The sequence below is a fragment of the Paramisgurnus dabryanus genome, chromosome 18 (assembly GCF_030506205.2).
Source record: "Paramisgurnus dabryanus chromosome 18, PD_genome_1.1, whole genome shotgun sequence".
Taxonomy (NCBI): domain Eukaryota; kingdom Metazoa; phylum Chordata; class Actinopteri; order Cypriniformes; family Cobitidae; genus Paramisgurnus; species Paramisgurnus dabryanus.
In genome coordinates, this window is record NC_133354.1 from 13,789,198 (window position 1) to 13,817,079 (window position 27,882).

At 37.4% G+C, this 27,882-nt stretch overlaps 1 protein-coding gene across 4 annotated transcripts in view; it reads left to right on the plus strand.

The window, feature by feature from the left end:
• tnksa (tankyrase, TRF1-interacting ankyrin-related ADP-ribose polymerase a) overlaps positions 1-27,882 on the plus strand; it is a 119,543-nt gene that overhangs the window by 71,095 nt on the left and 20,566 nt on the right. For 2 of the 4 annotated variants that reach the window (XM_065286772.2, XM_065286774.2), the window contains 12 exons: positions 4,293-4,313; positions 7,238-7,332; positions 7,524-7,590; positions 10,636-10,822; positions 13,664-13,785; positions 14,240-14,331; positions 14,433-14,511; positions 20,973-21,144; positions 21,229-21,308; positions 24,499-24,644; positions 24,808-24,973; positions 25,588-25,807. In XM_065286772.2, the coding sequence (XP_065142844.1) occupies positions 4,293-4,313; positions 7,238-7,332; positions 7,524-7,590; positions 10,636-10,822; positions 13,664-13,785; positions 14,240-14,331; positions 14,433-14,511; positions 20,973-21,144; positions 21,229-21,308; positions 24,499-24,644; positions 24,808-24,973; positions 25,588-25,807 (1,447 nt within the window). The remainder of the gene's footprint in view (positions 1-4,292; positions 4,314-7,237; positions 7,333-7,523; positions 7,591-10,635; positions 10,823-13,663; positions 13,786-14,239; positions 14,332-14,432; positions 14,512-20,972; positions 21,145-21,228; positions 21,309-24,498; positions 24,645-24,807; positions 24,974-25,587; positions 25,808-27,882) is intronic. The other 2 variants (XM_065286773.2, XM_065286775.2) reach the window with 1 other exon arrangement.

The following is a 27,882-nucleotide window of genomic DNA, read 5'->3' on the forward strand; positions in this document are numbered from 1 at the left end:
AGGATTAATGGCGAACCTGCACAAGAATCTGATTTGATTGCCGAAGAATATATAAGTTGCCATTTACGTTTTTGTTTAACTTTTTTTATTTGGCAAAGATCTGTGTGTGTTCAGGAGGGCATCTTTCCTGTTAGCCTTGCCTGCGTTCTGGACGGAGGACAGATTGGAAGGAGGGGCCTGAGTGATGGATTGTAGCCATGGCTACTGTATGATTGTGGTCACCATGGTGATTCAGCCTTATGACTCGCACTTGTTGTTGAGGCTGCTCCCTAAGCGTGATATCCTCATTTAAATATTTTCAAATACTAGGTTTATCCCAAGGGTCAGTGTTAGTCCATCTTATTGGAACCATCTATATGACTTTAAAGGGATAGTTCACCCAAAATTTAAAATTCTGTCATCATTTACTCACTCTCATGTTGTTACAAACCTGTATACATTTCTTTGTTGTGATGAACACGAAGGAAAATATTTTGAGGAATGTTTGTAATCAAACCCCATTCACTTTTATAGTATTCTTTTATCCAACTATGGAAGTGAATGAGGCTCGCATGAACGGTTTGGGTACATACATTTACAATATCTTCCTTCGTGTTCATCAGAACAAAGAAATTTATACAGGTTTGTAACAACATGAAAGTGAGTAAATGATGACAGAATTTTTATTTTTGGGTGAACTATACCTTTAACCTTTTAAAACCTGTGGACATCACACTTTTTTTGCACCTTAATACTTAATTCTGTTTAACTGGAACCTGTTATACACAAACGTGGACAATTACACTGCTTCATGTTCAAACAAAAATACTTGGTTATTATATTTATTAGGGCTGCAGAATGTGAGGAAAAGTTGCGATGTGCGGTGACGTTGTTTAATGTTGCGATGACGATGTGAGTTGCGATAAATATTTTATATTTTTTTCGTGTTTTAGGGGCCATTCACATGTCGCGCCTAAAAACACGTAGGTTATTGTCACATGACCTGCACGCTGCGCTTGTGTCATTCTGAAAAGTTAAAATGTTTTTGAACAGCCTGGAAAAAACGAGCGCGTCGCACCGCGTGCGAGTCGCGACCGCGGTGCTTCCAGAGTACAAATACTGCGCGCCTACATTTGAAATAATGAACTTGAGCGCGCAATAGAAGCAATATGTGAATCTCTGCTTTCACAGTACCTGTGTTTGCGCCGTCATCTCTCCTAAATCCCAAATAATTCCATTATATAGCTGAAGTGCTGTTCCTTTTCACCACAAGGTCTTCGTCTGACAAACACATTTTCCTCACTCTTCTCTCCTTCCTCCGCCATCATTTTTGCTAACAGGCACAGCGTCGCAACTGACACCTCACAAATCAATCGGAGCGTAGCTGACTTGGGGGTTCCCCTGATTGGCCTAATAGCATGAACGCGCAAACCATGTCTTCAGGACTAAACGTGATGGGTCAAACGTTATTACATGCGCTTACCGTTTTCCCTTCATTCATTGCGTCAAGGCTGTCTGTTGCGATGTGTTCATCGCGTGAGTTCATATCGCGATGCCGATGAAAATTCGATGTATCGTTCAGCCCTAATATTTATTTAATTTTCCTAACCCCCATTGTAAGAAATCTGAAAAAGACAAACCTTAGGAAGTTAAACCTAACTATCTAAATGTCATATAGCAGTATAACCTTGATACTGGAATAGATTTGTGGTTCGTAATGAGATGGAGAATATAATCTTTCTAAGAGTACAAAATGAATTTTGTTAAGATAAGTTCAGCAGCTAATCCGCTTTTAAGCAGACTTAATTTACAAATATATGGCAGACACTTTTATCCAAAGCGACTTACTGTGGGTTCACACACAGACGCGAGTTCAACGATTTGCACAAGCAGATTACATACAAAGTCAATGCAAAGATGTGATCAGACGCGTCCTCGCGTGGGGCAATGCGAATAACGCGATATAGATGCTGCATTTGCCATGAAAACTAGGGATGCACCGAATCCAGATTTTTTGGGTTCGGCCGAATACCGAATCCACTGTTTAAGATTCGGCCGAATCCGAATACCGAATCCTACTCGCATCCTTATTCCATTAACACAGTAAAACACATTAATGAAGTAAACAACGTCCACAGCAGTGTATTTTTCATTTTATTTAATTTTAACTGTACACTATGCCAGGATGACAAGTTGGAAAAACTATTTTGACAATTACCATAAGCCTATGGATAATGAAAGCGATGCGTTGCGACATGCTCGTTTTTCCAATAAGCAAGCAGCTCCGCGCTGAAAACTGGCGCCGACAGTTCAAAAATATTTAACTTTGAGTGAGAAGCTCCGCTCGTCAATGTCAGTTTTCACACGGCCGTCCAATTACAGTGGGGGAGGGGCGGGACATTACCACAGCAACCAACCGGCTCACAGCTGAAGCATCACAGCTACCAAGCGCTCAGCTGAAAAACAGCCGAATCCGAATCCTGGATTCGGTGCATCCCTAGTGAAAACACGTGCTATTTGCTATTCGTCAAAAATATTAAACTTGAGTGAAAAATTCGCAAGACACAAAGTTAAATCCCGCGAGTAATCTATAGTGAGTAACGTGATGCTCCGCGTTTGGTGTGTAAGTAGCATTAAAATGCATTCAAGGTATACATTTTATTAGTATGTGTGATCCCAACATCGAAACCATCACCTTTTACGCTCTACCAACTAAGGTACGTGAACAGCTTATGCCATTCATTTTTGTCAATAGTAAAAGTCGAGCACAACTGAACGGACGTGGAGTGTTTACAAATACAACCCTGAATTCGCCACGTGCCACAAGTAACTTCCGCTTTCTCAAGAAGTTTATCTGTATTTTGATACTGATGTGTGAATGATGTCTTACTTGTAAAAAGACGAAACGTCCCTGCTTGTGTGAACAGCACATTTTTTTATTTACTGGTAAATTCATTCTGGTTTATTTATGGTAATTTACCAGAATTACTGTGTGAAAGATGCTATTGTTTATCTTAATCAATGGCAAATCTATCAGAGGGGCTGTTTACACTTGGTATTAAGATGTGTTTTTATCGATCGGATCACAAGTGGACGAGAGAGACACATTACGTTTACACCTGGTATTTAAATCTGTCTCTTTTGTCCACTTTCAACCGCTTCTGTCCTGAATACTGTGAGGGGGTGGTCTGTGAGACGGTGGGCGAATCTCTCTGCTGTCATTCAAACGCGAGTATGAGTTTATATGGACGCAAACTAATATTATGTCGGAGTCGGCTGCTTGTTTAGCAAGTATACATGCTGCACAGTGTTTTGTATGTTTATATGTTGGAGATTTCTCTGATTTTTCAGCGCAATTGATGAAATAGGATCGCCCAACTTTTACGCTTTTAAAACGAAACTATGGATAACACCCACAGTAGTTTTATCAATGAAAGGCTAAAAATAGTGCTGTTCACCGTATGTTCACGCCAGAAGAAAAAAAAACGTAAAACTTGTATTTAATACCTCAGATTAGATAAATGGGCGGAGAGAAGGCGGTCGCGTGTGGCTGTTCGAACACATTCAACCACATTTGCGTTCCGCAACTCCAAAGCGATTCGATCGAAAGTGGTTTCGACTACCTCTGGATGTGCTTGAAAGTGGTCGAAAGTGGACGCGTTCAAAACGTTTTGAACACCGTTTACACCTGGCATTAACGTCGTCCACTTGTGATCCGATCGACGAAAACGCATGTTAATGCCAAGTGTAAACAGCCTCAAAATGTAAAAATGTTAGTAGCAAGGTTCATACGCACCCTTTGAAAACATTGTTTGTCTGATCTGCTATTTTCGCCTTTTCAACCAATTATACAAATTCAGTGGACTATTAAAGCACACGTCAGCTGACCCAGAGTGTTCTGCCTCAAAATGAATCACATAATCCAGCAGCTCGTGCGATTCCTCAGTGACAGCTGTCTGAAATCAGTTTTGGTTGAGTGCTATCCAATCGCCACCGACTTTTATCAAGACGCTGTGAACTCCCCTGCGAGTAAAGAGAATGATAGACTGCCCCTCTCTGTCCACAATTTCTCCCAGTGTTGAAATCATTTCATTTCAGTCAGCGTCAGTATGGTACTGCCTTTCTTTATGTCTGCAAGCGCTCTACATTGCGAAGAGAGCGCCATAGAAATTTGTAGAACAAAAGATGAGAAATTATTTTAGAGAACGTGCCAGAAAACGTAATGCTATCATTATGTCATTATTTGTGTTTTTTTGTTTTTGTTTCTATGTTTGTTTGTATTTATTTGTCATTCTGGCGACATTGTCTATCAGTCGACATCTCAGAAAATGCTGGTAAGTTGTTTCTTCAATAAAAGCTAGATTGCACTCGTTTTATTCGCTTTTGGTTTATTGGTTTTCTTAACTTTAATTGATTTGCTGGTTCTGAAAGCTTTCACGTTGTGGGCGTTTCGGTTGATCATCCTTCATTCACTTACTTCTGCTGTCAATGCAATAAAACTGGGTGTAGGTGTTGAGGGGTAAAACCTGGTATGAGCCTTCTGTTGTAAAAAGGAGGCTTAGCGTACCTGCCGCTCGAGGGCTAATAAACCCCTTGTACCCCACCACTCACTTTCACATGGTTTGTCTTTTACAACCTCCAGGCGGTGTGCATGCCCACGAATTTTTATCACTGCATATTGGTATCATTATTTTGCAACAGAGGGGCACAGTTTGAAGTTTTTCAATTTCTTCTAAATTGATTTCTTTATTGTTTTCTGCATTTTTAGCTGTAAGGTGAATGATGCCTGCTTATAGCAGGAGACAAAGCAAGAATGCACAGCGTTCGCACACTCACTTCAATACATCACTGTCATGGTTTACTCTTGTGTACCTTGTCACGTTTCATTGGAGACCTTTCTGGGGATTTGATTTTGTTTCCGCCACCTGATCCTCATTTCATTTGATTGTATTCGATCGTCTTGTTCTTTGGTTTTTATGTTTTGTTCTTGGATGCTGAATGCATGAGTGCTTGACATCTGAAAGTTAAGTATCTTGTTACATTCTCATTTGATGTTTACTATTGTCTTTTTAATTTAACTTCTCAGCTTGTTTTATTTTATTGTCTTGGGGTGGAAAATCAATCATTCGACTACGTTTGCATGTACCCTCCTAATGCGAGATATTGGAAATATTGCGATTATGTCATGTAAACACAATACTTCAGTAAAAATAATGTGATTAAACTCATAATCGCATATAATCATATTAAAAGGTGGTTTTGGCCGATTTTAATTGCAATACACAGCCATGTAAAAACTTTTTTTTGCATCTGTACCACACTAACTGAAGTGCACGTGTGTTTTTGTCACACACCTTAAGTGCAAATTTCTAGTAAACTTAGCATTAGGACGTTTTTCCTAAACTCTGTCAACACGACTCGCTGTAAAGGGGGTCGCACACCTTACAAAGAATTGCAGCACTTCGTCAACTCAGAAGTATTACACACCGGACGTGCACGTTAAATAGCACAAGCTTAGTCAGATAGAGTCTACTTGAAAATGCTAAATATACATTAGCAGCCAATGTTAATCGTTAATGATTTGGGACAAATATGATGTTATTTAATGTTGAACTATGTGTTTGGCTTTATGTGGCACGACAGGGATTTGAGCAGTATCCAGAGTCACAGCTGACAGGCGCCGCTGGTGTTCATACATTCATAGAAAATAATGTGTTCTGTTTTTAGATTCATGGCACGACGCGACATGGCGCTTCTCGTCCGGTGTGCAACGCCCTTTAGCCATCCTGCATTCATCTAGAAACTGCTCAAAGAACGCAACAGCAACCAATAAAACCATTAAAGGGCATTGTCATAATATTTCTGTCTTCCTCACAGCACAGAATGTGAATGATAAGCAAATAATAGGCAAATAATCATAAAATAAAAACTGCATGTAAACAGGAATGAAGAGGTTTGCTAACTGCGATTAATTCATTATTCTTATTTTTGGGAATAATCCAGTCCTTCCAGAAACTTTTGCAGCTTTTCAATGATGTTCACATCACATAATTACGTCAAGTAATTACGTCACTTCATAACGTTCCCATGGCAACAGGGCACATGGCTGCGCTTGTGTGAAGTCAATTCAACATCTTTCTGCTTAGGATATATATGTGATTTTTGAAATCATGCAAGCCATGCATATTTTGCGCTTAGAAATCTGCAATTTATGCTGCGAAAGTGCGGCGTATTTGAAAAAATGCAGCCCTCGCATAAATATGCGGACTTTGGCTGATTATGTGTGGAATCATGCCATCGTATAATCACGTTTTTCTTGAGGGACTAATAATCACACTTTGGGAGTACATGTAAACGTAGTCATCATCTTTAGTTATACAAAATTACCATACTGTCTTCATAGACTGTAAAAAAAATGGACGACGCCCGTTCGCTCTCTTTCATTGGTGAAAAGTGAAGCCGCCAGTGTCCCTTCTTGGGTCTTGAGTCTGCGCGGTAGCGTTTTCGGGACCAGTCCTGTGCAGTAGTGAGCAGGAAGTAAAGCCACGAAATCAAAGCCCCGCCCTCGCTCTCGTAGAATGCGCATATCACAGCTGTCAATCATGATGTGACACCACTAAAAAAGTATTTTAAAAACCAACACATGTATTTACATAAGCGTGATAAAAACTACAGTAAATGACAGAAACCAGCTTTGGAAAAAGATTATTAAAGTGTAAGTAAATTGTTTTGTTGGTGTCAAGTCCCATTAAATAACATATATATACTGGGACCAGTCACAGGGGGCGATCGTTTGGCTTCACTTTTCAGGGCTTGTGCGGCAAGATGCGATGTAGGAACTGTTGTAATACACCCTTGTGTGCTTTTCTATACAGATTTGTGGCATTGTCACATGACTTATTCTTGTGTTGTATTTGGATTTAAAAGCGTAAATCTATCCCAGTGGGGAAAACACTTGCAAGATTCGATTGTTGGGTGGGTCCATGAGCTGCAAAGCTGCAATGAAGTGTGACTTCCTTAAGGCAAAGTTCAGCTCATCCTGAAGGAGAAACTCCTCACGTGTTTGGCAAACCAAGACCTCCCTTGGTCCCCAGGCAGCCTAATATCAGAAAGATAAAAATGGAAGCAATAATACTTTTTAAGAGGCATAGGAGAGTGAAAGACACCTCTTGGCACTCTTTCAGAGAGGTGAAACATATGTCAGGATCTCTTTAGATCAGTTTTGTCATAATTGGTTTATGTCTGTTTTTCCCTGTAGTCCACTCCACTGCACCTGGCAGCTGGATACAACCGGGTCCGAATAGTTCAGCTTTTGCTCCAACATGGCGCCGATGTTCACGCTAAGGATAAAGGGTAGGTAACAACTATATATATATATTTAAATATTTATATCTCTCCCACACGTTTTTTTTCTTGATGCTCTTATACTGTACTATGTATTATAATTACATTTTTACCACGTGGTAGACTTATAAACAAGATGACCACATGGTATCTCAATAAAGTTACAATGTATGTAACTGTGATGTTCTTTTGGTTTTTAGTGGTCTTGTTCCTCTACACAACGCCTGCTCGTATGGACATTATGAGGTTACAGAGCTTCTGTTGAAGGTACGAAGAGAAACCTGAGTGAATTTGTGTATGTTTTAGATTTTGAGAAGAATTGGTACTGATTGACAAGCATCTGCTTTTCAATTAGACTTTAAAGTTTAGCCAAAGTTACTCCCCCTCATGTTATTCTAACTTGGTATGAGTTTCTTTATTCTGTTGAACACAAAAGAAGATATTTTGATAAATGAAGATAAGCACAAAGTTAACAGTAGATGTCTTCTCATGACCAAATAAATGTACCTGACCCGAAATGACCTGAATCACTTTATACCGAACCCAACGTGCATAAATAATTTTTTTAAAAGAAAGACCCAACCCGAGACAAACCCGAGAAAATTAGACCAGATTTCGACCTGAACCAGTGCCAATTTTTTCTCAAACCCAACTGGACCAGAATATAAACACACCGACGTGTGTGCAGTCTGCAGCCTCGCACACAGCAGTCGGACAGAAAGAAACCCCGCTGGTCTTGCAACCAATAGGCTTTATGCTCAGCTGCACTACTTCCTGAACTTCAGCCAGCTCCTTGTATCCTGTCTGCCATTATTGGACAAACTGATTAATCCAGGTGTGCCTGACCTCAGTAGTCACAAACAAACTGATTAATCCAGGTGTGCCTGCCCTCAGTATAACAATAATCAGGCACACCTGGATCAATCAGTTTGTCCAATAATGGCGGACAGGAAACAAGGAGCTGGATGAAATTCAGGAAGTAGTGCAGGTGGGCATAAAGCCTATTTGGCGAGCTGCTCTATTTGTTTTACTTTGTTATCTGACGGTGACACCAAGGTAACCACTAAAATGTACATTTAAAATTGACTGACATGTATGTCTGTCTCAACCAAAATTAACCTACTGCAAAAAAACACTTTTATTTTAATTAAATGGGGCTCTCGGGTCAGACCTCAGGTTTTCGGATCTAAGTGGACCCGTGACGACCTCTAGTTGACAGTACCCATTGTCTTCTATAGTAGAAAAATGAATATGGAAATCAGTCGTTACCATCAACTGTGTGCTTGCCATCAATGGTATTTTACTGGTACTGGCTATAAAATGATTGCGTTTTTAAAATAATTGTGACCTGCGTTGACTCCACAGTCTAACATGCTCTATCTTAAGTTTGCTTTATTCTGCATGTTCTGTCCTACGTTCATGTTGTTTCAACGCAAACAAAGTCTCTCAGCTGAGCCAAAAATCCATCAAAACTGGCCCAGATTCATTATTTACAAAACTGTAAGTGTTACAAAACTGGGATGGTATACTCACTGTGTGTTCTAGCACTCTTGCTGTGTCAACAAAGCCCTGCAGAGCGGCCCACCTGTCTCCAGAACAAAGTCTAGAGTTCGGTTCACAGCAGAGCTGAGTTACACACAGTGCGCTCATGCCCCCAGGAGAGATTATCATGATTTCAGCAGCTCCTCAGATCTCCTTGAGCTCTGTGAATCATTAGATCAGATTAAATGGGCTGTGCGATGATCAAAAAGACAATTAATAATCCTTTTATCACATCCAGAGTAAATGTATTTCTCCAGTCACATCTTGAGGTTCCTCATTTATGCTGATTGGACGGCAGCTCACTCGTTTTGACCTTCACGGCAGCAGAAACTGGGTCTGTTAGTCTCAGTGTCCTCGAGGACGAGACGGGAAAAGAGAAACAAAATCCTATTAGCGTTACCGTTTGCATGTAATGCAAGTGTCAAACTACAGGGCTCAACATTGGCCTGGGGCAAGCGTGAGAGACGTTCGGGCCAGTAAAGAGTATTGTCACTGCCCGATTGGGCCAGTGCTTCACCCTCAGTCACTAAAATATATTTTCATCAATATATATTATTTTACATCTTGGAAGCAGACATTTACTTGGGCAAAAGACGACGAAAGAAACGATGCAATATTTTGCACAATTTGCTGTCAGTTTACAGGTAAAGCAGAAAAGTTGGGAGCCTTTTTTCATTGGAACATGTCTGTTGTATATGTATACAATTATGTTTGACTTTTGAATTATTATTTTTAAATATGTGACACTGACATTTTTTTTATTGGGGCCAGTGAAAATTGTGCAAGTGAAAACCTGAACCACTGGCCCGACTGGGCCAGTATAAAAAAATATTTGCGTTGAGCCTTGTACAGTAGTGGATGAATATCAGCTAGGTTCCGGACAAGTTAACTATTGCGGCATGAGTATATTACTCAGACGAATTATGTGGATGCTTTGTTCTGGACAAGCTAACTATTGCGGCATAAGTACATTACAGACTTTTCTTTAGTGAAACACAATGTTTAAAGCCATTAGAAAATTTCAACTGAAGTTTTGTGGGCTTTTACATTAGGATGATTCTATAAACTAATGTGCTCTAAAACATTGACAAAATTCACATTTTGAAGACATTTCAGAAGTCTCTCACTTCCACCAATACGCATCAATGATTTTTTTGACATTATTCTGCACTACGGCTTCTTATCAGATTCCAGGCTGAACTAAACATTATTGGCTGTTTTTAAAGCGGGAGAAGCCATTCAATAGGTCCCGGCCTAAGATCCTCTATCCATTGAAATTACGTTAATGCATCGAACTGTGCATTTCAAGCCACTTCAGTGAGTGTTTAAAACAATGCTAAATGCTGCTCCTGTGTACAACTAAGGTGGAAAAGTTGACCAAAAATGGCAAAAGCAACGTAAACATTAAATCACCTTCTGTGTTTGACGGAGGAAAGAAATTGAATAATGAGTAAAGTTTTTCAGGAGAACTTTTTGGGTACTACTTACCCTTTGCCTTCAAAAGGAAGTTGATGTGTTACTTTTGGAAAGCTGCCATTTTCAAAAAAAGTGGGACATATTCTTCTCCCACAGTGCTATTAACTCAGCTCCTGGTGCATAGCAGGATCCCCAGTAGATAGAAATTCATAATCGATTTAAAACTGCTGTAACCGCCCAAGTAGAACTGTGCAATGTTCTCAACATTTCCAAAAAATGAATCAAAGCCTCCATGTTCTTTACTTCCTTGCAGTGTGATTTAGCCCTCTTCTCACCTTGAATGTTTTTCTGCAGCATGGAGCGTGCGTCAATGCCATGGACCTCTGGCAGTTCACCCCTTTGCACGAGGCTGCCTCCAAGAACCGCGTGGAGGTTTGCTCACTACTGCTGAGTCACGGAGCCGACCCCACTCTGGTCAACTGCCATGGGAAGAGTGCGGTGGACATGGCCCCGACCCCAGAACTCAAAGAGAGGCTCACATGTGAGTATATATTTTTACCTACGTGACTACTTTTTATGATTCTTTGGGTTGGTTAAGGCAGTAGGGTTTTAAACATTTGGGAAACTTGTACATTGCATCCATGCTAAAACACAGTATGGTAACAGTTACAATGGAAAACACTTGAAAAGCACTGTCCATATCCCTGCATTAGTTACCTATAGAAATTGCATGGCCTGTATCTAAAGCTAGTAGTATAGTCCTGTTGTAAACATAAACGTGAGGATCCGCACAGTGTGCGTGACACAAATTTCATCATTAAAATAGTATGTGCACCGTCAGATGTTTGTAATTGTGCAAACCTTACATGTAGGCCGTGCATGTGCGTACAGAAGAATGTAGAATATAGCCCAGGAGATGCTAGCATTTTGTTAAAATGTGCATGCATCAATTGTCTGTGTGCTTGTACGAGCCAAACAAACACTGTTTGACTGTTCGCTTTCGTTCACATACAGGTAAAAAACAGACTATACTCTGAGCTTTAATGGAGGAGAGATGGCAATTAATTGTTTGCGTAATGAAAAATTCTCTCCTTAATATTTTATTAAAGCAATAAGCCCCAAGAAGCAGTGGGTTACCAGTGCATTTTATAACAGCTAAGGGGCGTTGCAAAGCGGAGTGCCTAAACCCCCTTAGCTGTTATAAAATGCACTGTAACCCCACTGCTTCGCGGGGGTTATTGCGTTTATAAAACGGTTACTTCATATGCCTAACGTTAGTGGGATTTTATAAGATAAAACACAAATAAGTTGTAATTATATTAGTACAAATATTACTCTTCCGCCAAACAAAGTAGTTCCTCAGAATCAAGTGTGACTGAAACGGAGCGCAGTTCCCAACCAACACAGATGCAGCAAAGACACAATAAATATATGATTTAAGACTGTGGTGTTTATTTTTATAAATCACCATTCGTCTAATTTATACATTAACATTTATATCGTGCAACTGTTGAAATGATGATCAATGGTTGGAAGCATCCTTTTTTTTTTTTTTAAGTTGCCACCCAGTTTTAGTTTAATACCTTGCAGAAAAATTATCTTCTTTAAATTAACATAAAATATCAAATGAAAGAACAGACAATTCGCTTTCAAAAAAAAAAAGTTTCATCCTGCCTTCAATTGTTCTCTTATCACCTCTCAAATTTTTTTGCTAAAAGCGGAGATAATTCAATTTTTGTGAAGAACTTTTGTAAGAGATCAGATTCAGAGCCTGATGAAAACACGCTGTTTTTAGTGTTGAGTGAATGCGTCAGTGTTTAAGTTGGGTAAGATCGCCACCCAGTGGATAGCGGAAATATGAATTTGAGTTAGAAACTCCTCAGGGAGAGTTTTATATTTATTGATTAAATGACTCAACAACATTAATAGAAATTTATCTGGATATCACCATAATTGTGCAATTGTATAAAAATTAAAAATGTGATTAAAGAGTGTGGTGTTTATTTTCATAAATCGGTACACAGCAACAGTGGCGCAGTGATACTCCTGTAATGCGGTCTGAACCGTGGGTTTACCAGGGTATTTTATCACGGCTTAGAACGCGTTTCAACCAATCAGAATGAAGAACCAGAACTGCCCGTTTTATAATATCAATTAGGGAAGCGCTGAATGTTCGGCAACTGAAACTATTTAGCAGAAAATATTTTTATTGTTTATTAGTAAGTTTTCTTTATTGTATATTTTTATATTTTATTGTCTTTGTAATTGATTGTTTTTCATATCCTTCTAAATATCTTTCTTAAGAGGAATGAACTAAATTATTATTAATTTATTGTACTAAAGGCAAAGATCTTGAACGTTTTTATGTAGCAAACCAAAAACCTATGGTATATTCTAGGCAATGTTTAAGGGTGTTGTTGGTTAATGGCATTAACACAACCCGGGTATATTATTAAAATATATAGTGAGTGACATTGTCTGGAGTGCCTTTCTTTTTTTATAAATTGGTATTTGGCTCGAGTAAAGACGATCTTTCACCTTGCACATGCAAGTGAGCCAGAAGCAGAACGGTGCCAGTTGTTTCTGCCATGTACCTCCTGGCACAGAGACAGACACTAAAGATTTCAAAAAGACTGCTTTATATGTGCAGTATTCTTATTTTGAATTATTCAGACCCTGTAGAGGATGAGCTTCAGTGTGCTGATGAGGTTGGCAGGCATCATTGTTATATTTCTTGCCTGTGAATTTTCCATCTGTCTTCTCTGTGCGAGGCAAGTTAGTGCAGTTCTGACTGAAACATGACTTTCTTTTATGTGTGGTTTGCGTTTTAAACTGACCGGTGTATGTGTTTTTATGAGATAAGTACTTGGCTTTTTTAGTTGTTTTATTCCTCAAAGGCACTTTGATTAAATGTGTCTGGAAATTGAATTAATGAAGCTGTGAAAGAAATACCATTTTCCTCATAGTATTATCAGGGTTTTCTTTTATTTATTTTTAATATAGTTTACATTTTATTGTTTTTTACCTGGATTTAGGTTCTTTAAGTATGAAATTTAACCTTTCTTTAATTTTTACCTTTATTATAAAACAAATGGGTTTCAGTGTTTTTGAGAAGGGTCTTGGATATACAATTAATTTTCGAATGCATTTAATGCAAGGGTGACCATACCAAATCCAGATGATTAAAATGTCTGATGGTGCAGTCGTACATTATAGATAACCTTCATGTAAATTTTGCAGTCGTAATGCCAGATTGCATTACAGCTGTGCAGCTTCTATAACTCCCTTTTCACACTTTGTCTTGATGAATTATATTTACCCTTCTTTTGTTGGAGCTTCTAACATCATTTCTCTACATATGCTCTCTTTTCCTCCCATCCAGATGAATTTAAGGGTCACTCTCTGCTTCAGGCTGCACGGGAAGCAGACATGACAAAGGTGAAGAAGACCCTCGCTCTGGAGATCATCAACTTCAAGCACCCGCAGACACACGAGACAGCACTGGTGAGCTCCTGATGATTGACTTCAAAGATCATATGGCTGAGAGATCGAGATTTAAAAAGAACAGTTCACCTAAAATTGAAAATTCTGTTAAATCTGCTCATCCTCGTGTCATTTCAAACTCATGAGATTTTCTTTTTTCATGGTAGACATTTTAAAGTATAATTCTTCCCTGTTTTTCCATATAATTAGAAATGAATGGGCACTGGAGCTGTCAAGCTTCAAAAAGGACAAAAAAATTGTCTTCCGAAGCATTCTCATGTGATAACTTTGTCACGAACTAATATTTAAGTCATTATTTACAAGATTAGTAAATAATGACTTTTCTAATCTTTCTAAAGACATTTAAGCAAAATGTTCAATGTATTTTGTAAGTTGCCTCTTCTCAAAACATCTGCTAAATAAAAGAATATAACTTACAGTAAAAGTGACATTACCTGTAATTATTGTGTTTCAGCACTGTGTCGTCGCCTCACCCCACCCGAAAAGAAAACAAGTTGCTGAACTGTTGCTACGGAAAGGAGCCAATGTCAATGAGAAAAACAAAGAGTGAGTAAATGTGCCTTTAAGTTGTTCAAGTGCATCCACTGGAGATTGATGCTAAGCTCTGTCCTTCTCCGCTTCACTGTTATCTTATTTTCCCTAAACAGCTTCATGACGCCTCTTCATGTGGCAGCAGAGCGGGCGCACAATGACATCATTGAGGTGCTACAGAAACATGCAGCAAAGGTACATCTGTTCCCTGTGGAGATGTTACACATTACTGTATTCATTTTTCACAAACGCACTCAAACCTGACACATTGCTCTACAATCCACCTCTCAAAACTCACACTGCAAAAAATGACTTTCTTACTTAGTATTTTTGTCATGTTTTAAGTAAAAATATTTGAAAATTCTTAAATCAAGATGCATTTTCTTCCCTTGGTCTGTCTGCTTGGTTTTCTATTTCTTTTTGTCAAAAAAATAAATATAAAATAAAGTTTAAATAAAAAAGGTGAATTTTCTTAATCCGCAAAATAAGCTAAAAAAATAAGTCTAGTTTTTAAACAAGAAACAAGCTAATTTGTGAATAGAAAAAGCCATAAAAATCTGCCAATGGTATAACACTTAATTCAAGAAAAAAATTTGGTAACACTTTATATGAAGCCTATCTTTATAATGAATTATAGCTCCCTTTATAATTGTTTATAGGTAATTATTACTATTCTATAAATATATTTATAAAGACACAACAACATCCCATTGTAAGAACAGTTATAGTTACATTTATAATATTTTAGTATTACTTATAAGTAATGCATTTGCTTTTTCAATGTGCATGCTTATAATCCATTATACACTGATTTTAGTTGTATACTTCCAAGAGTGTATTTTTAAAGATGCAGCCTATTATGTTATTATATTACATCTGATTAGTAATGCAAATTAACTTCTTCATCAAGTAACTTAATTGTTTTTTATTGTTGTTAATAGCCATGTTGTGAGTTACTTATTGTGAGTCATAATATAATTATTAATCTCTATATATGCATTATTGATGGCTTTAAGTAAAGTGAAAGCCTAGGCTACAAATGTTTGGAAATCATGAGGATGTTATTCATTATCCATTTTAAAAAGTCAAGTAACAATAATGGCTATAATAAAAAAAAAACAGAAATTCTATTAATACAAACCGTTGCAATTTTAATACTAGTTAAACACAGCCACGTTATTTTTTTAATGGACAATATCTTCATGATTTCATTAGCATTAGGAAAACTCGATTGTATGCCTAACCCTTCACTTTGCTTAAAGCCATCAATTATTTTTTTAATTATTATAATATATATATATATATATATATATATATATATAATAAATAAGTGTAAAATGGATTATAAGCATGCACATTGAAAAAGCAAATGCATTACTTATGAATAATAATAAAAATATTATAAATGGTAACTATAACTGTTCTTACAATAGGGGATACTGTAGGTGCTGTTGTGTCTTTATAAATATATTTATGGAAAGTAATAATTACCTATAAACAATAAAAAAATTGGCTATAATTCATTATATGCATGGGCTTCATAAAAAGTGTTACCAAAAATGTCTTACCCATGCAAATTTTTAGCTTCTTTTAAGCACAAATCCACTTACATTTTATATTTTTGTCTAAAAACTAGACGTATTTTCACATTTTGCTCTCAAGGAAATGCCTTTTGATTTAAGTTATACATTTTTGATTTATATTTGTTCTAAAAACAAGACAAAAATAGTAAGTAAGTAAGTCATTTTTGCAGTGCATATAAAGTAAAGGTCACCCAAAAATGAAATTCTGTTAACACTTATTTGCTCTCATGCCATTCCAAACCTGTTATGACTCTCTTTTGAGCTAGAAACCTTGATGACATTATAAATTAAACTCAGGAAAAACCATAAAAAGCTACAAAAGTGTATAATGTATCTCTTTTAAAGAATGAGCGCCTCTTCTCATCTGAGCAATATCAGTTCAGTGGAGCGGCATTACTGTCACATTTAACTGGCTATGCATTTGAGTCATCACATTCCTCCAAAAGGAGAAAAATTAACAGTGAATTTTGTTAACACAGCAAAATTCTGCTCCGTTAGATTTTTCGTAAAATTAATTTGCATGCTTATCGGTAGTTTCAATTATTAGCTTTGAGTTAAAAGGGCTTATCAATGTATAGAAGTCTTGCATCTTTATATCTTCCTAATTAAAAAATGTATATGACCTAACTAAATCATTTTTAAATACACTGTTCTTGTTGCATTTAAAGCGGCTATAACCTGCAGATGTCCTCAACATACTGCATTTCGCATATCTCTAAACAGGAAATCTAGTAAACTAATATCTTTCGTTTTGGTATGGTCAGTGTATATTATAAAGTCAGTTACAGCAGCGCTGGACACCTGGAAAAATTTTATGTAATGGACCTCAGCTTCTCCACAGTGCCTGTCATTTCAAATGCACGTGCACTTTAGCTTCAAGTAGCTTGATTGGCTGTCATTGGTTTATCGTTCATCAGTTGGAAAAAATCAAGTGATTCCAGCGATATTGTTCCTTGTATCTTTATCGTTATAGTTGAGGTTTGAACTCTGCTATACTCTAAGAAAGTATGTGTTAATTTTTAGACTTTTTTGTGCTTTTAACACATTGTGTGTCATTTAAACACATTATGTATCATTTAAACACATTATGTGTCATCACAAGTTGTGTAAAAAGTAACATAAAATGTATTGTTCCAATATGAACAAAGAGATGTGTGTAATCTGGGACAACGCATTTAGTGTTAACTAAAAGTGATTGTGTTGTTTTTAACACATCTATTCTAAGAGTGTATTTTCTTTAAAGGATTAGTCAATTTTCTTAAAAAAAATCCAGATAATTTACTCACCACCATGTCATCCAAAATGTTGATGTCTTTTTTTGTTCAGTCGAAAAGAAATTATGTTTTTTTTTTGAGGAAAACATTCCAGGATTTTTCTAATTTTAATGGACTTTAATGGACCCCAACACTTAACAGTTTTAATGCAGTTTAAAATTGCAGTTTCAAAGGACTCTAAACGATCTCAAACGAAGCATAAGGGTCTTATCTAGCGAAACGATTGTCACTTTTGGCAAAAAAATGTGCACTTTTAACCCACAACTTTTCTTCTTCCTCCAGCTGTGTGACGAGGCAACGCGACCTCACGTAAATGCGTAATGCCGTGGAAAGGTCACGTGTTACAAATATGAAACGCACATTTGCGGACCCTTTTAAACAATAAACTGACACAAAGACATTAATAAGTATCATTCCACATACAACAACGTCGGAACGGTCCTCTTTCTCCACACTTGTAAACACTGGGGCGTAGTTTCGATACATCACCCGTGACCTCTTGACGTGATGACGTATTACGTGAGGTCGCGCTGGCGCGTCACAGGACCGAAGACAGAAGAGAAGTTGTGAGTTAAAAGTTCATATTTATTCTATTTTTCTTGCCAAAAATGACAATCGTTTTGCTAGATAAGACCCTTATGCCTTGTTTGGGATCATTTAGAGTCCTTTGATGCTTCGTTAAAACTGCTTTTTAAACTGCATTAAAACTGTTAAGTGTTGAGTTAAGTGTTGGGGTCCATTAAAGTCCATTAAAATTAGAAAAATCCTGGAATGTTTTTCTCAAAAAACATAATTTCTTCTTGACTGAACAAAGATAAACATCAACATTTTGGATGATATGGTGGTGAGTAAATTATATTATTATTAAATTAATTATAATGTGAACGGCCCTCAAGACTGGACACAACACACTTTATGACTTTATCAAAGCAAATGGAAAAGACGATGCATGATCAGTCGATTTGACCAAATTACAATCATAATCTGTGTAAAAATCTTTACCCATCTTTACAATAACATTGTTCCACCATCAGCTCAGTGTTAGAACATTGCGTTAGCTGCGCAAAAGGTCATGGGTTTGAACTTAGAAAAAACACATGCTGAAAATGGATACATTGTAATGCACTGTAAGTCGCTTTGGCTAAATGCATAAATGCAAATCTGACACTATATGTTTTTGGGTGCGTCTTTCCTTTTACAACACTACATTCATTAACCCATACACCTTATTGATCGCAAATTTCAAATCTGATCATTACTGTTCCATTGGATTTTCTCTTAAAACCTAGTTATTTTGCTCTCCCCAGTGTATTTAAACCTCTCTGTAGTGAGCCAGTTATATTCCTCTAATATGTTTTAAAGGTTAGTCTTGCACACATGAGAGGGCCGCGTCAATGTTGGGAAAATTATTTTTCAATTGAAACCGAATAGGTAAACAGACCGCCGCCACAGCCGCACAGCTGGGCAACGTCGGAGAAACTGGAGGCCATTTACGAGCTATATAAGTCATGTCATTACCTCTACAGTGCAGAGAAGGGGTAAAAGACTTCCAGATCAATGGAGCTCTTTCAGAGAGCCAAATCAGATAAGCATCGACTAACTGATCAGGCATTCAGCTCTCGTCTTGGCTGAGAGCATCAGGAACGATCAGCTATTCTTCAGCCGAGAGACCGGGGAGACAACGCTCCTGTAAATAATCTCATCCCTGTCTGCTGCTTTTGTTCAAGCCGAGAGTGAATCTAAAAGGGTTCGCGTTCACCAAACATGCTCATCCTGCTTTTACGCAATGTTGTATTATCCAGCGGTCCTCTTTATGTTGCCCAAAGCAGCTTGATTTTTAATGCTGTCCTCCCCTACCCTCGCATCCCAGCTCATCTGCATGATGAATAATCTGTGACATACTCGCTATAACCTGAATTCCATCATTTTATCATTCGTGTCCATCTGCTAGGTGGAAATGCTGCTGATCATTAACTTGTCGCGACCCAGCTCGCTGCCAAACTCCAGCGGCCAGGTCGTCTTCAGACATAAGTCAATGGACTGGATAATTAGTCAGGCTGGAGGTTCAAATACAAGAGGCCGTTGTAGCTAGCGTGTGTTTACAGGCCGTGTAGGGAACCGGTAAACATATGGTACTGGAGCATTGTGTTAATAAGAGAGCCTGGACGCGTGAAGAATAAAGCCATCTGAAGTGAGAAAATCAGCTGGTGGCTTTGGCTGCGTATTAGCCGTAGATCTCCACTGATTTTTATGGGTTTGTTTAGACAGGCAGCATAATTCGAGGTGTTTTGGCATATCAGACTCGATTTGTTTTTTGTTTGTATTCTGAATCTTAGATAAAAATATGCTCTATTTTACAAACTTAATCCAAACCTTGGTTGTATTTTTATTATTATTATTATTATTATTTTTTTTTATTATTATAGGTGCAAAACAGACAATTAAGCAGAACACTAAACAACAAAACAAAACAGACAACAAAAACAAAACCGCAATTGTGATGATGGTATTGTTCTGAAGCAATAATAATAAGCAAAATAATAGTATTAATAATAAATTAAACTGATAATAGTACAGATGATGATGATATTGTTGTGAAGCAATGATGATAAGCAAAATAATAATAATATTAATAATAATAATAATAATAAAGCAAAATAATAATAATAAATTAAACAGATAATACTACATATTTATCTAATAATAATAATTATAATATGTATATTATGCCCATAATAATAACTTAATAATAATAATAATAAATAATATTGATTATTATTAATAGTAATAATAGTTACAATACTGACAACAACAAATATAATATTATATAAAAGGATGGCAATGATATTAATATTTTGTACAAACTGCAACAGTAGTATCGATAATAATAATAATAATTATAATTATAACAACAACAACACAACCTCGGTTGTATTTGATAAAAATTTTTTTTAATTATTTATTTAAAAATATTTTTAATGTATTTATTATTTATTTTATATATTATTATATATACATTATATTATTGTATATATTATTTGATGATTTTATTTATTTTATTATTTAAATTTAAAAACATTAGTTTACTTCTTTTTTCAAATTATTTGAAGGGTATTTTACAATAATTTTTGTAAAATAAATATTTGGTGTCTCCATGGTACGTATGTAAAGTTTGGTCTCAAAATACCATATAGATAATTTATTATACCATATTAAAATTGCAATTGCAAGGGAGCCAAATTTCAATGACCTATTTTTTCCACATGCTTGCAGAGAATAGTTTACCCAAACTAAGTTACTGGGTTGATTTTTTTATTTTTTTATTTTCTAGGTTCATGCAAGCACTGTGGACCCAATTATAGCACTTTAACATTGAAAAAGTCAGATTTTCATGTTATGTCTCCTTTAAAGAAATTAGTTTACTATTTTTATTAATTTAATATTATTTGATTTTATTTTGCAGTGTGGTCTAAATCGCTCACAACAGTTTTGTCTTTATATTTATTCCATTTTAAGCGTATCCATCACAGCCTACACATTTAGATGTGCTTAGCTCAAACAGACAAAATATACGCTTATGCACATGATCTTTTCTTTCTTCGCTGTTCGGTGTTGACAGTCTTTGAAGGAGCGCAGAATTTTCCCCAAGGGCTTGTCTCATTAATTCATGTTTGTGTTCATTTCAAAACAGGCCAAGTTTACTTACCGCTATGATCTTGCTTGGTGGGCTGCGTTCTGCTGTGCAGTTCACATTTCACTATACTCACTTCTGTTTGTCTCTTACCATGCGTGTGTACAGATTAATGCTGTTGACACTCTGGGCCAGACGGCGTTACACCGGGCGGCTTTGGCCGGACACTTACAGACATGCAGACTGCTGTTGAGTTATGGAGCCGACCCAGCTGTTGTATCTCTGCAGGGGTTCACGGCTGCGCAGATGGGCAACGAAACTGTGCAGCAGATCCTGAACGGTACGGACTGAATGATCAGATTTTGGCTTTATTTTTGGAGTTTTCTTGTGTTTTGAATAAGATGTTTTGTGTTGTGTCTGTTAGAAAACATTCCAGTGAGGAACTCAGACGTGGATTATAGACTTTTAGAAGCAGCAAAAGCAGGAGACTTGGACACTGTGAAGGTGAGAGAGACATTGAAATGGGGGGATGTACAGGATGGTCGACTAGATGACCAACAAAGATTCGATCTGAATTGATCCAGAGAAAAAAACATTTATGGCTTTCATTTGTTGTAGATACAGGGTTTGATGGGAAGGCACTTTAATGAGCAGATTTTAGCACATTGTGCTTTAACGTATGGCAGTCTAAAACAATCTCAGTGCAGTTTCTTTAAAGCACCACTTGTGTTACAAAAGGACTGCACTTAACGTTAAATTCTGAGACAATTGCTGTTGCAACATTACTGTAATTGGCTTATATATAATCCAGTGGTTTGTGGGTCTGTAAGGATTGTGATAGTTTTGTGCGATAAAGCATATACCGCAATGTCCCGAATATAAGCCTTTTTTTGTACAAAAATGCCTCTCAATAAACAGTGTTGTCTTATATTCGAGCTAAACAATTACATATAAGTCGTATTGTACATAGGGCTGTGCAAAAAAATCGCCTGCGATTCTCATGCGTGTTTCATCAGTAAAGCCGGTTCTGTGATTAGAAGTAAATTGCCATCACATGCTTCAGATGGAGCGGTATTTATTACACAGAGCCGTAGTTCACAGAGAAGCTAGGCAAAATCGCATAGATTATCGGAGTCGATTTTCCTCGATTATGAACCCGATTTTGCCGAGCTTCTCTGTGAACTATGGCTCTGTATAGTAAATGCCGCTCCATCTGAAAGCAGCTGATGGCGATTTTATACTTATCACCGAACCAGCTTGAAACACGCATGAGTATTACAGGCGATTTTTTGCATAGCCCTAACTGTACACCCGCAAAAAATGAGGTAGGTGGCGCCAAATACACGCATACAAGTTTACCTGGACTGACGCAACCTGATAAACTACAGTTGCTTACAGTAAGGCAGACTTTAACTGTTTATGAAATATTAATAGGCTACATGTTTTTTCACAATGATATGGATAACCCGGGCTAACTGTTATTAAAGGATTAGTCAATTTTCTTAAAAAAAATCCAGATAATTTACTCACCACCATGTCATCCAAAATGTTGATGTCTTTTTTTGTTCAGTCGAGAAGAAATTATGTTTTTTGAGGAAAACATTCCAGGATTTTTTACATTTTAATGGACTTTAATGGACTCCAACACTTAACACTTAACGGTTCTGTGACTCGCCAGCGCGACCTCACGTAATTGCGTAGTGACATAGAAAGGTCACGTGTTACCTTTGCAGACCATTTTAAACAATAAACTGACACAAAGACATTAATTAGTATCATTCCACATACAACAACGTCGGAATGGTCCTCCTCCACACTTGTAAACACTTGAGCGTAGTTTTGCATACATAATCCATGACCTCTTGACGTGATGACGTATTGCACAGGAAGACAAGAAGTTGTGGTTTAAAAGTGCATATTTTTTTATTTTTCATGTCAAAATGACAATCATTCTGTTAGATAAGACCCTTATGCCTCGTTTGGGATCGTTTAGAGTCATTTGAAACTCCGTTGATAAAAACTGTTAAGTGTTAAGTGTTGGGGTCCATTAAAGTCCATTAAAATTAGAAAAATCCTGGAATGTTTTCCTCAAAAACCGTAATTTCTTCTTGACTAAACAAAGAAAGACATCAACATTTTGGATGATATCGTGGTGAGTAAATTATCTGGATTTTTTTTTAAGAAAATTGACTAATCTTTTAAAGGAACACTGCATTTAAAAAAATATTATTTTCCAGCTTCCCTTGAGTAAAACATTAGATTTTTACCGTTTTGGAATCCATTTAGCCGATCTCCGGGTCTGGCGCTAGCACTTTTAGCATAGCTTTGCACAATCCATTGAATCTAATTAGACCATTAGCATTGCGCTCAAATATTACCAAAGAGTTTTAATATTTTTCCTATTTAAAACTTGACTCTTCTGTAGTTACATCGTGTACTAAGGCCGACGGAAAATTAAAAGTTGCAATTTTCAATGCCGATAAGGCAAGGAACTAAATAATAGAAACTGAAAATAGTAACTTTCAATAGCAGGGGACTATTTTCAGGCACTGCGTGATATCATTGCGCCTGCTGCATCAATGGTACGGCAGAAAAGTCCTTGAGGAAACTGTCTCCCTTTAAATCCAAATGGACTGCAGGTTATTTATGGTACTGTAAAGTGGGAACCAAACTGGTCAGAAAGCATTTTTCTGAAAAGTGCACTTTGAAGGGGGGGAGTCGTCTTTTATTCGGGACAATACAGTTGATACTTTGGTTATTTGTTGAATGTCTGTGCAAATGGCTGTGTGATTTTGTGTAATCTGCATTGTTTTAGAATATAGTTTAGTTTTTAATTTAAAAGTTTTTATTTTATAAACAACAGTGATCGTAAAAAGAAATATACGGGCAGTGCTTTGTCATCAACTTTATGTAATAAACTTTATGTAATGATGTGTAATAACTTGTCTGATATACTTTCTGTTGACATTTAGAAAAAATGTATTCGCACAGTGCTGAGGCCAAACAATTTCATGGGGATATCTGCAGTTCTGGATATTGAATTTTTTTATTATTGTTTTAGATGAAAGTAATCAAATGGGCATAGTTGCTTTATCCAAGCCAAAGGAACTTTTCAAGGATGCAGTTTGCCGGGTGCAGACTGTGAATGTGTTTTTGTTTGCTTCTAATCTTGTGACCTTGAGCAAGGTTGTCAATGTAGGATAAATTCACCTTGTTTGTGCTTCAGCATTGCGTAAGTAAGAGAGAAATGCTGAGGCAATCCAAAAACACAAAGTGTCCTGTTTCATCCAGCCAGGCCAACATTAAAACACTTATAAATATAAAACGCATATAAATTCAGTCAAATAATCCCAAACTTTTGACGGGTAGTATAAATCTAAAGAGAGGATAATAAAAACGTCTAAATGGGATGAATGCCTTTGATGCCATCATATCCTCATTATCTAAATGTCTCATTATGCATCAGAGCACCAATTAGAGTTGTCAGACTATTAATCTCAATATCCACTGTTGCTTGCCATTTATTATGACCTGGTAGCCTATAAAAGCCAGTATTAAACAATAATGAAATTAGTACTTGTATTTAAATACTCCATCATTAAATCATTTTGCTTTATTAACTATGAAAATTTACCTTTGGTTCCTTTACTGCACCAATTTAACTTTGCACATTGATTTGGTTTTCATCGTACAGCAACTCTGCACCCCTCAGAATGTGAACTGTCGAGACCTGGAGGGCCGGCACTCCACGCCTCTCCACTTCGCCGCCGGCTACAATCGTGTGGCCGTGGTCGAGTACCTGCTGCACCACGGTGCAGATGTGCACTCCAAAGATAAAGGGTGAGCTAGACTCCGGTGCTGTTCATCAGAGCTTCAGTCAAGTTACTTCTTCCCATTAACATTCAGCTCATGTTTTTTCCAGCAGGAGATAAACTACACTATAATCCTCCTGTCGCCATTTATCTTTCTCCTAACTATCCCTCTCTCTCCCCCTTCGTATCAGTGGTTTGGTGCCTCTGCATAACGCCTGCTCGTACGGCCATTACGAAGTGGCGGAGCTGCTGGTCAGACACGGTGCCTCCGTCAACGTGGCCGACCTGTGGAAGTTCACCCCGCTGCATGAGGCCGCTGCCAAGGGAAAATACGAAATCTGCAAGCTTCTTTTGAAGGTACAACTTTTTAAACCTCTCGATAGCATGTCACTATTTCTTGGTGATAGCCTGAATGTTTTTTGTCACTTAGTATAGTTTTTACATGCGTTGAGAAGAACCCCTGTAGGTGCTTTATTCTGCTTGAATTCATCGCACCTCATGTTACTGAGAGGTTCAAAGCTGTGAGCAATAAGCACAATCATCTTAAAGGTATAGCGGAGGATTTTCTCGAATTTTAGAAAAGAACCGCCTTCTCCACTTTTTAAAAAATGCAATTGCGCAACACTCCTGATTGACAACTAGGAGGACCAATAGTCTTGATGATCCACCCGGAAGAGGAAAATCCTCCGCAATACCTTTAAACAAACATCTCACTTTGTTTCCTGAAATTGAAGTGTTAGGTTTTTTTTGGAAACTACAGGATATACGAAAATTTGTCTCGGTGGTGCTAACAGGCTTGTTTTGGTGATGTCACATTGCTTATTTATAGTAGTTTTTTTCATATAAAGCGTTTTAACACCCCATTGGCAAAAATGAATATGTAGTATTTGCATATCAGGCTAGGGAGTGCAACGGCATAATAAGTTTGTGCTTCTCTGTAGATCCATACTCACTGTCCTTATCTCCTCCAGCATGGAGCAGACCCCACCAAGAAGAATCGGGATGGAAACACTCCACTGGACATGGTGAAGGAGGGAGATACAGATATCCAGGACTTGCTGAGGGGAGACGCGGCACTCTTGGACGCCGCCAAAAAAGGCTGCCTGGCCCGCGTTCAGAAACTGTGCAGCTTGGAGAACATCAACTGCAGAGATACGCAGGGACGCAACTCGACTCCTCTGCACCTGGCAGGTAAATCATCCCGAGCTGTCGCGTTCCATGCAGAAATGAGAGCTTTTAAATGGAAAAATCAAGCTGTACCACCTTCCAGAGAATTGCGTCTGTATGTAAGATATCACACCACCCCAGAGGCAAGGCAAGGGAACCCAGAAGGCAAGGAAAAAAGGGACACGTTGAATTAAATCTTGGCTCTCATCCCTTTCTGAGCTCTCTGTAAGCTTGGCTTCCAGGCGGGGATTCAAAAGCTTACCTGCCAAATATTAAATCTGTCTAAGTCTTTCACGCTGTTCGTACCATCACCGGAATTTACATGCACAACAGTGTTCTCAGTGCGGTTCATGTCTCTGATAAAGTCTTATTCAGAATAAGCCTTTATGTGAGCCTCTCCTATCCTATTTATCGGTTTTCTTGTATTTATAAGAGCATCTTTAACATAAAATTGTTCACTGGCATCTATCAGTAGACAATGGCATATGAAAATGGGTTTTTGGGGCGGCACAGTGGGCAGCACAGTTCTCTCACAGCAATGTCCCCAGTTTGAGTCAGGTGGCCTTTCTGTGTGAAGTTTGCATGTTCTCCGTGTCAGCGTGGGATTAATCCGTGTACACCGGTTTTCTTCCACAGGCCCACAACATGCAAGTTAGGTGAATTGGTGATACCAAATTACCCCTCCCCCAACTTGTGAATGGATTAATTTGTGTGGATCAAATTGTGTATTAAAACTAGTTCTCACCATTATAGCCATAGATACTGGAATGGTGTAAAGAAAACAAAGAAAATGGCTTTACATTGCATTGGTTGCATGAGGGTGATTCTCGCGAAATTAGACTTATGAGGTGTCATGAAATATTTTGATAAAAAAAGTAAATGCTATCAAAATAAGAAGCATACAGTTCCAAACATCTCTGCATGTACTATTTTGCACATGATTTCAAGTCACATCATACAAACCAATTGTGTAGCTTTTTTCACATTTAAGGGGAAAATGTGTTGTCCATGACTGGATTTGGGTTCTTTGACATGGAAATATTTATAATTAAAAAATCTTAAAATAAAAAGCTTCAGTGCATGTTATACTATAAACATTTACAGTAAAGAAACGTGGTATTTGGTGATCATTGGTAAATGTAGAGACAATAACAGGGAACTACTCTAACCTTTTCCACTGGTGGCACTTGCGCTACCAACTTTTTCAGTTACTGGCGCAAAATATGATTTGGTCGCACATATTTTTTTCAAGTTATATTAAGGCGCTCTGGATAATAATGAACAATAATGAAACTGTATTGCATACAGATATGCTTTTTATTTTACTTGCCATCTTTTAAACCACATGCCGCCTTGTTTTCTTAAACGTTGCAGTGTTTCCCAAAGATCTGAAATGTACTTGGTGGTGGTAGCCGGTGAAAAGGGCAATTATTACCCACTGACAAATAATGGTCTACTATACATGTGATGTAGAACTAATAATGTGTGACACAACACAATACTTTGATTCATTGAAAATTAATATTAATTTCACATTATATTTCATCAATCTAACCACCCCAAACTTTCTTTGCCATTAACAAAGCTGACACTGTTTGTAAAAGCACCACGAAAAGACTTACTGTTTTTGCACTGATATATGAAGCAATTAGACCCCTTTTATCAAACTCAATATAATACAATACTATGTATAGTATATTAATAGACAGTGCAGGTCTATAGATTATAAATGTGACTAATGTTATGACTGATGTTATAATGGTTATAATTTCTATTAGAAAGGCACTTTTGCTGCTTCTGCTCTATCTTTCTATTTCTCTCTTGCCGATTTAAAAAGCTTAATCCACTCATTATTTCAGATTTAAAAGTCTACTTGCTGTCCCGGTGACAGACTTTACATTGCTTTGCTCGTTCAGTGCAATTGGCTTGACATTAGCATTGCTTTTTGCTACAATCTCTGTCCAAACTTAATATGGATATGGTTTTAGAAAATATATGGTTAATTAATAATAAGATTATAAAAAAAATGTGAGAAAGAAAATGCAGCGCGTGGTCGTAACAAGAACCATCGCCATAGAAACCGGAGGCACGCTGAAACT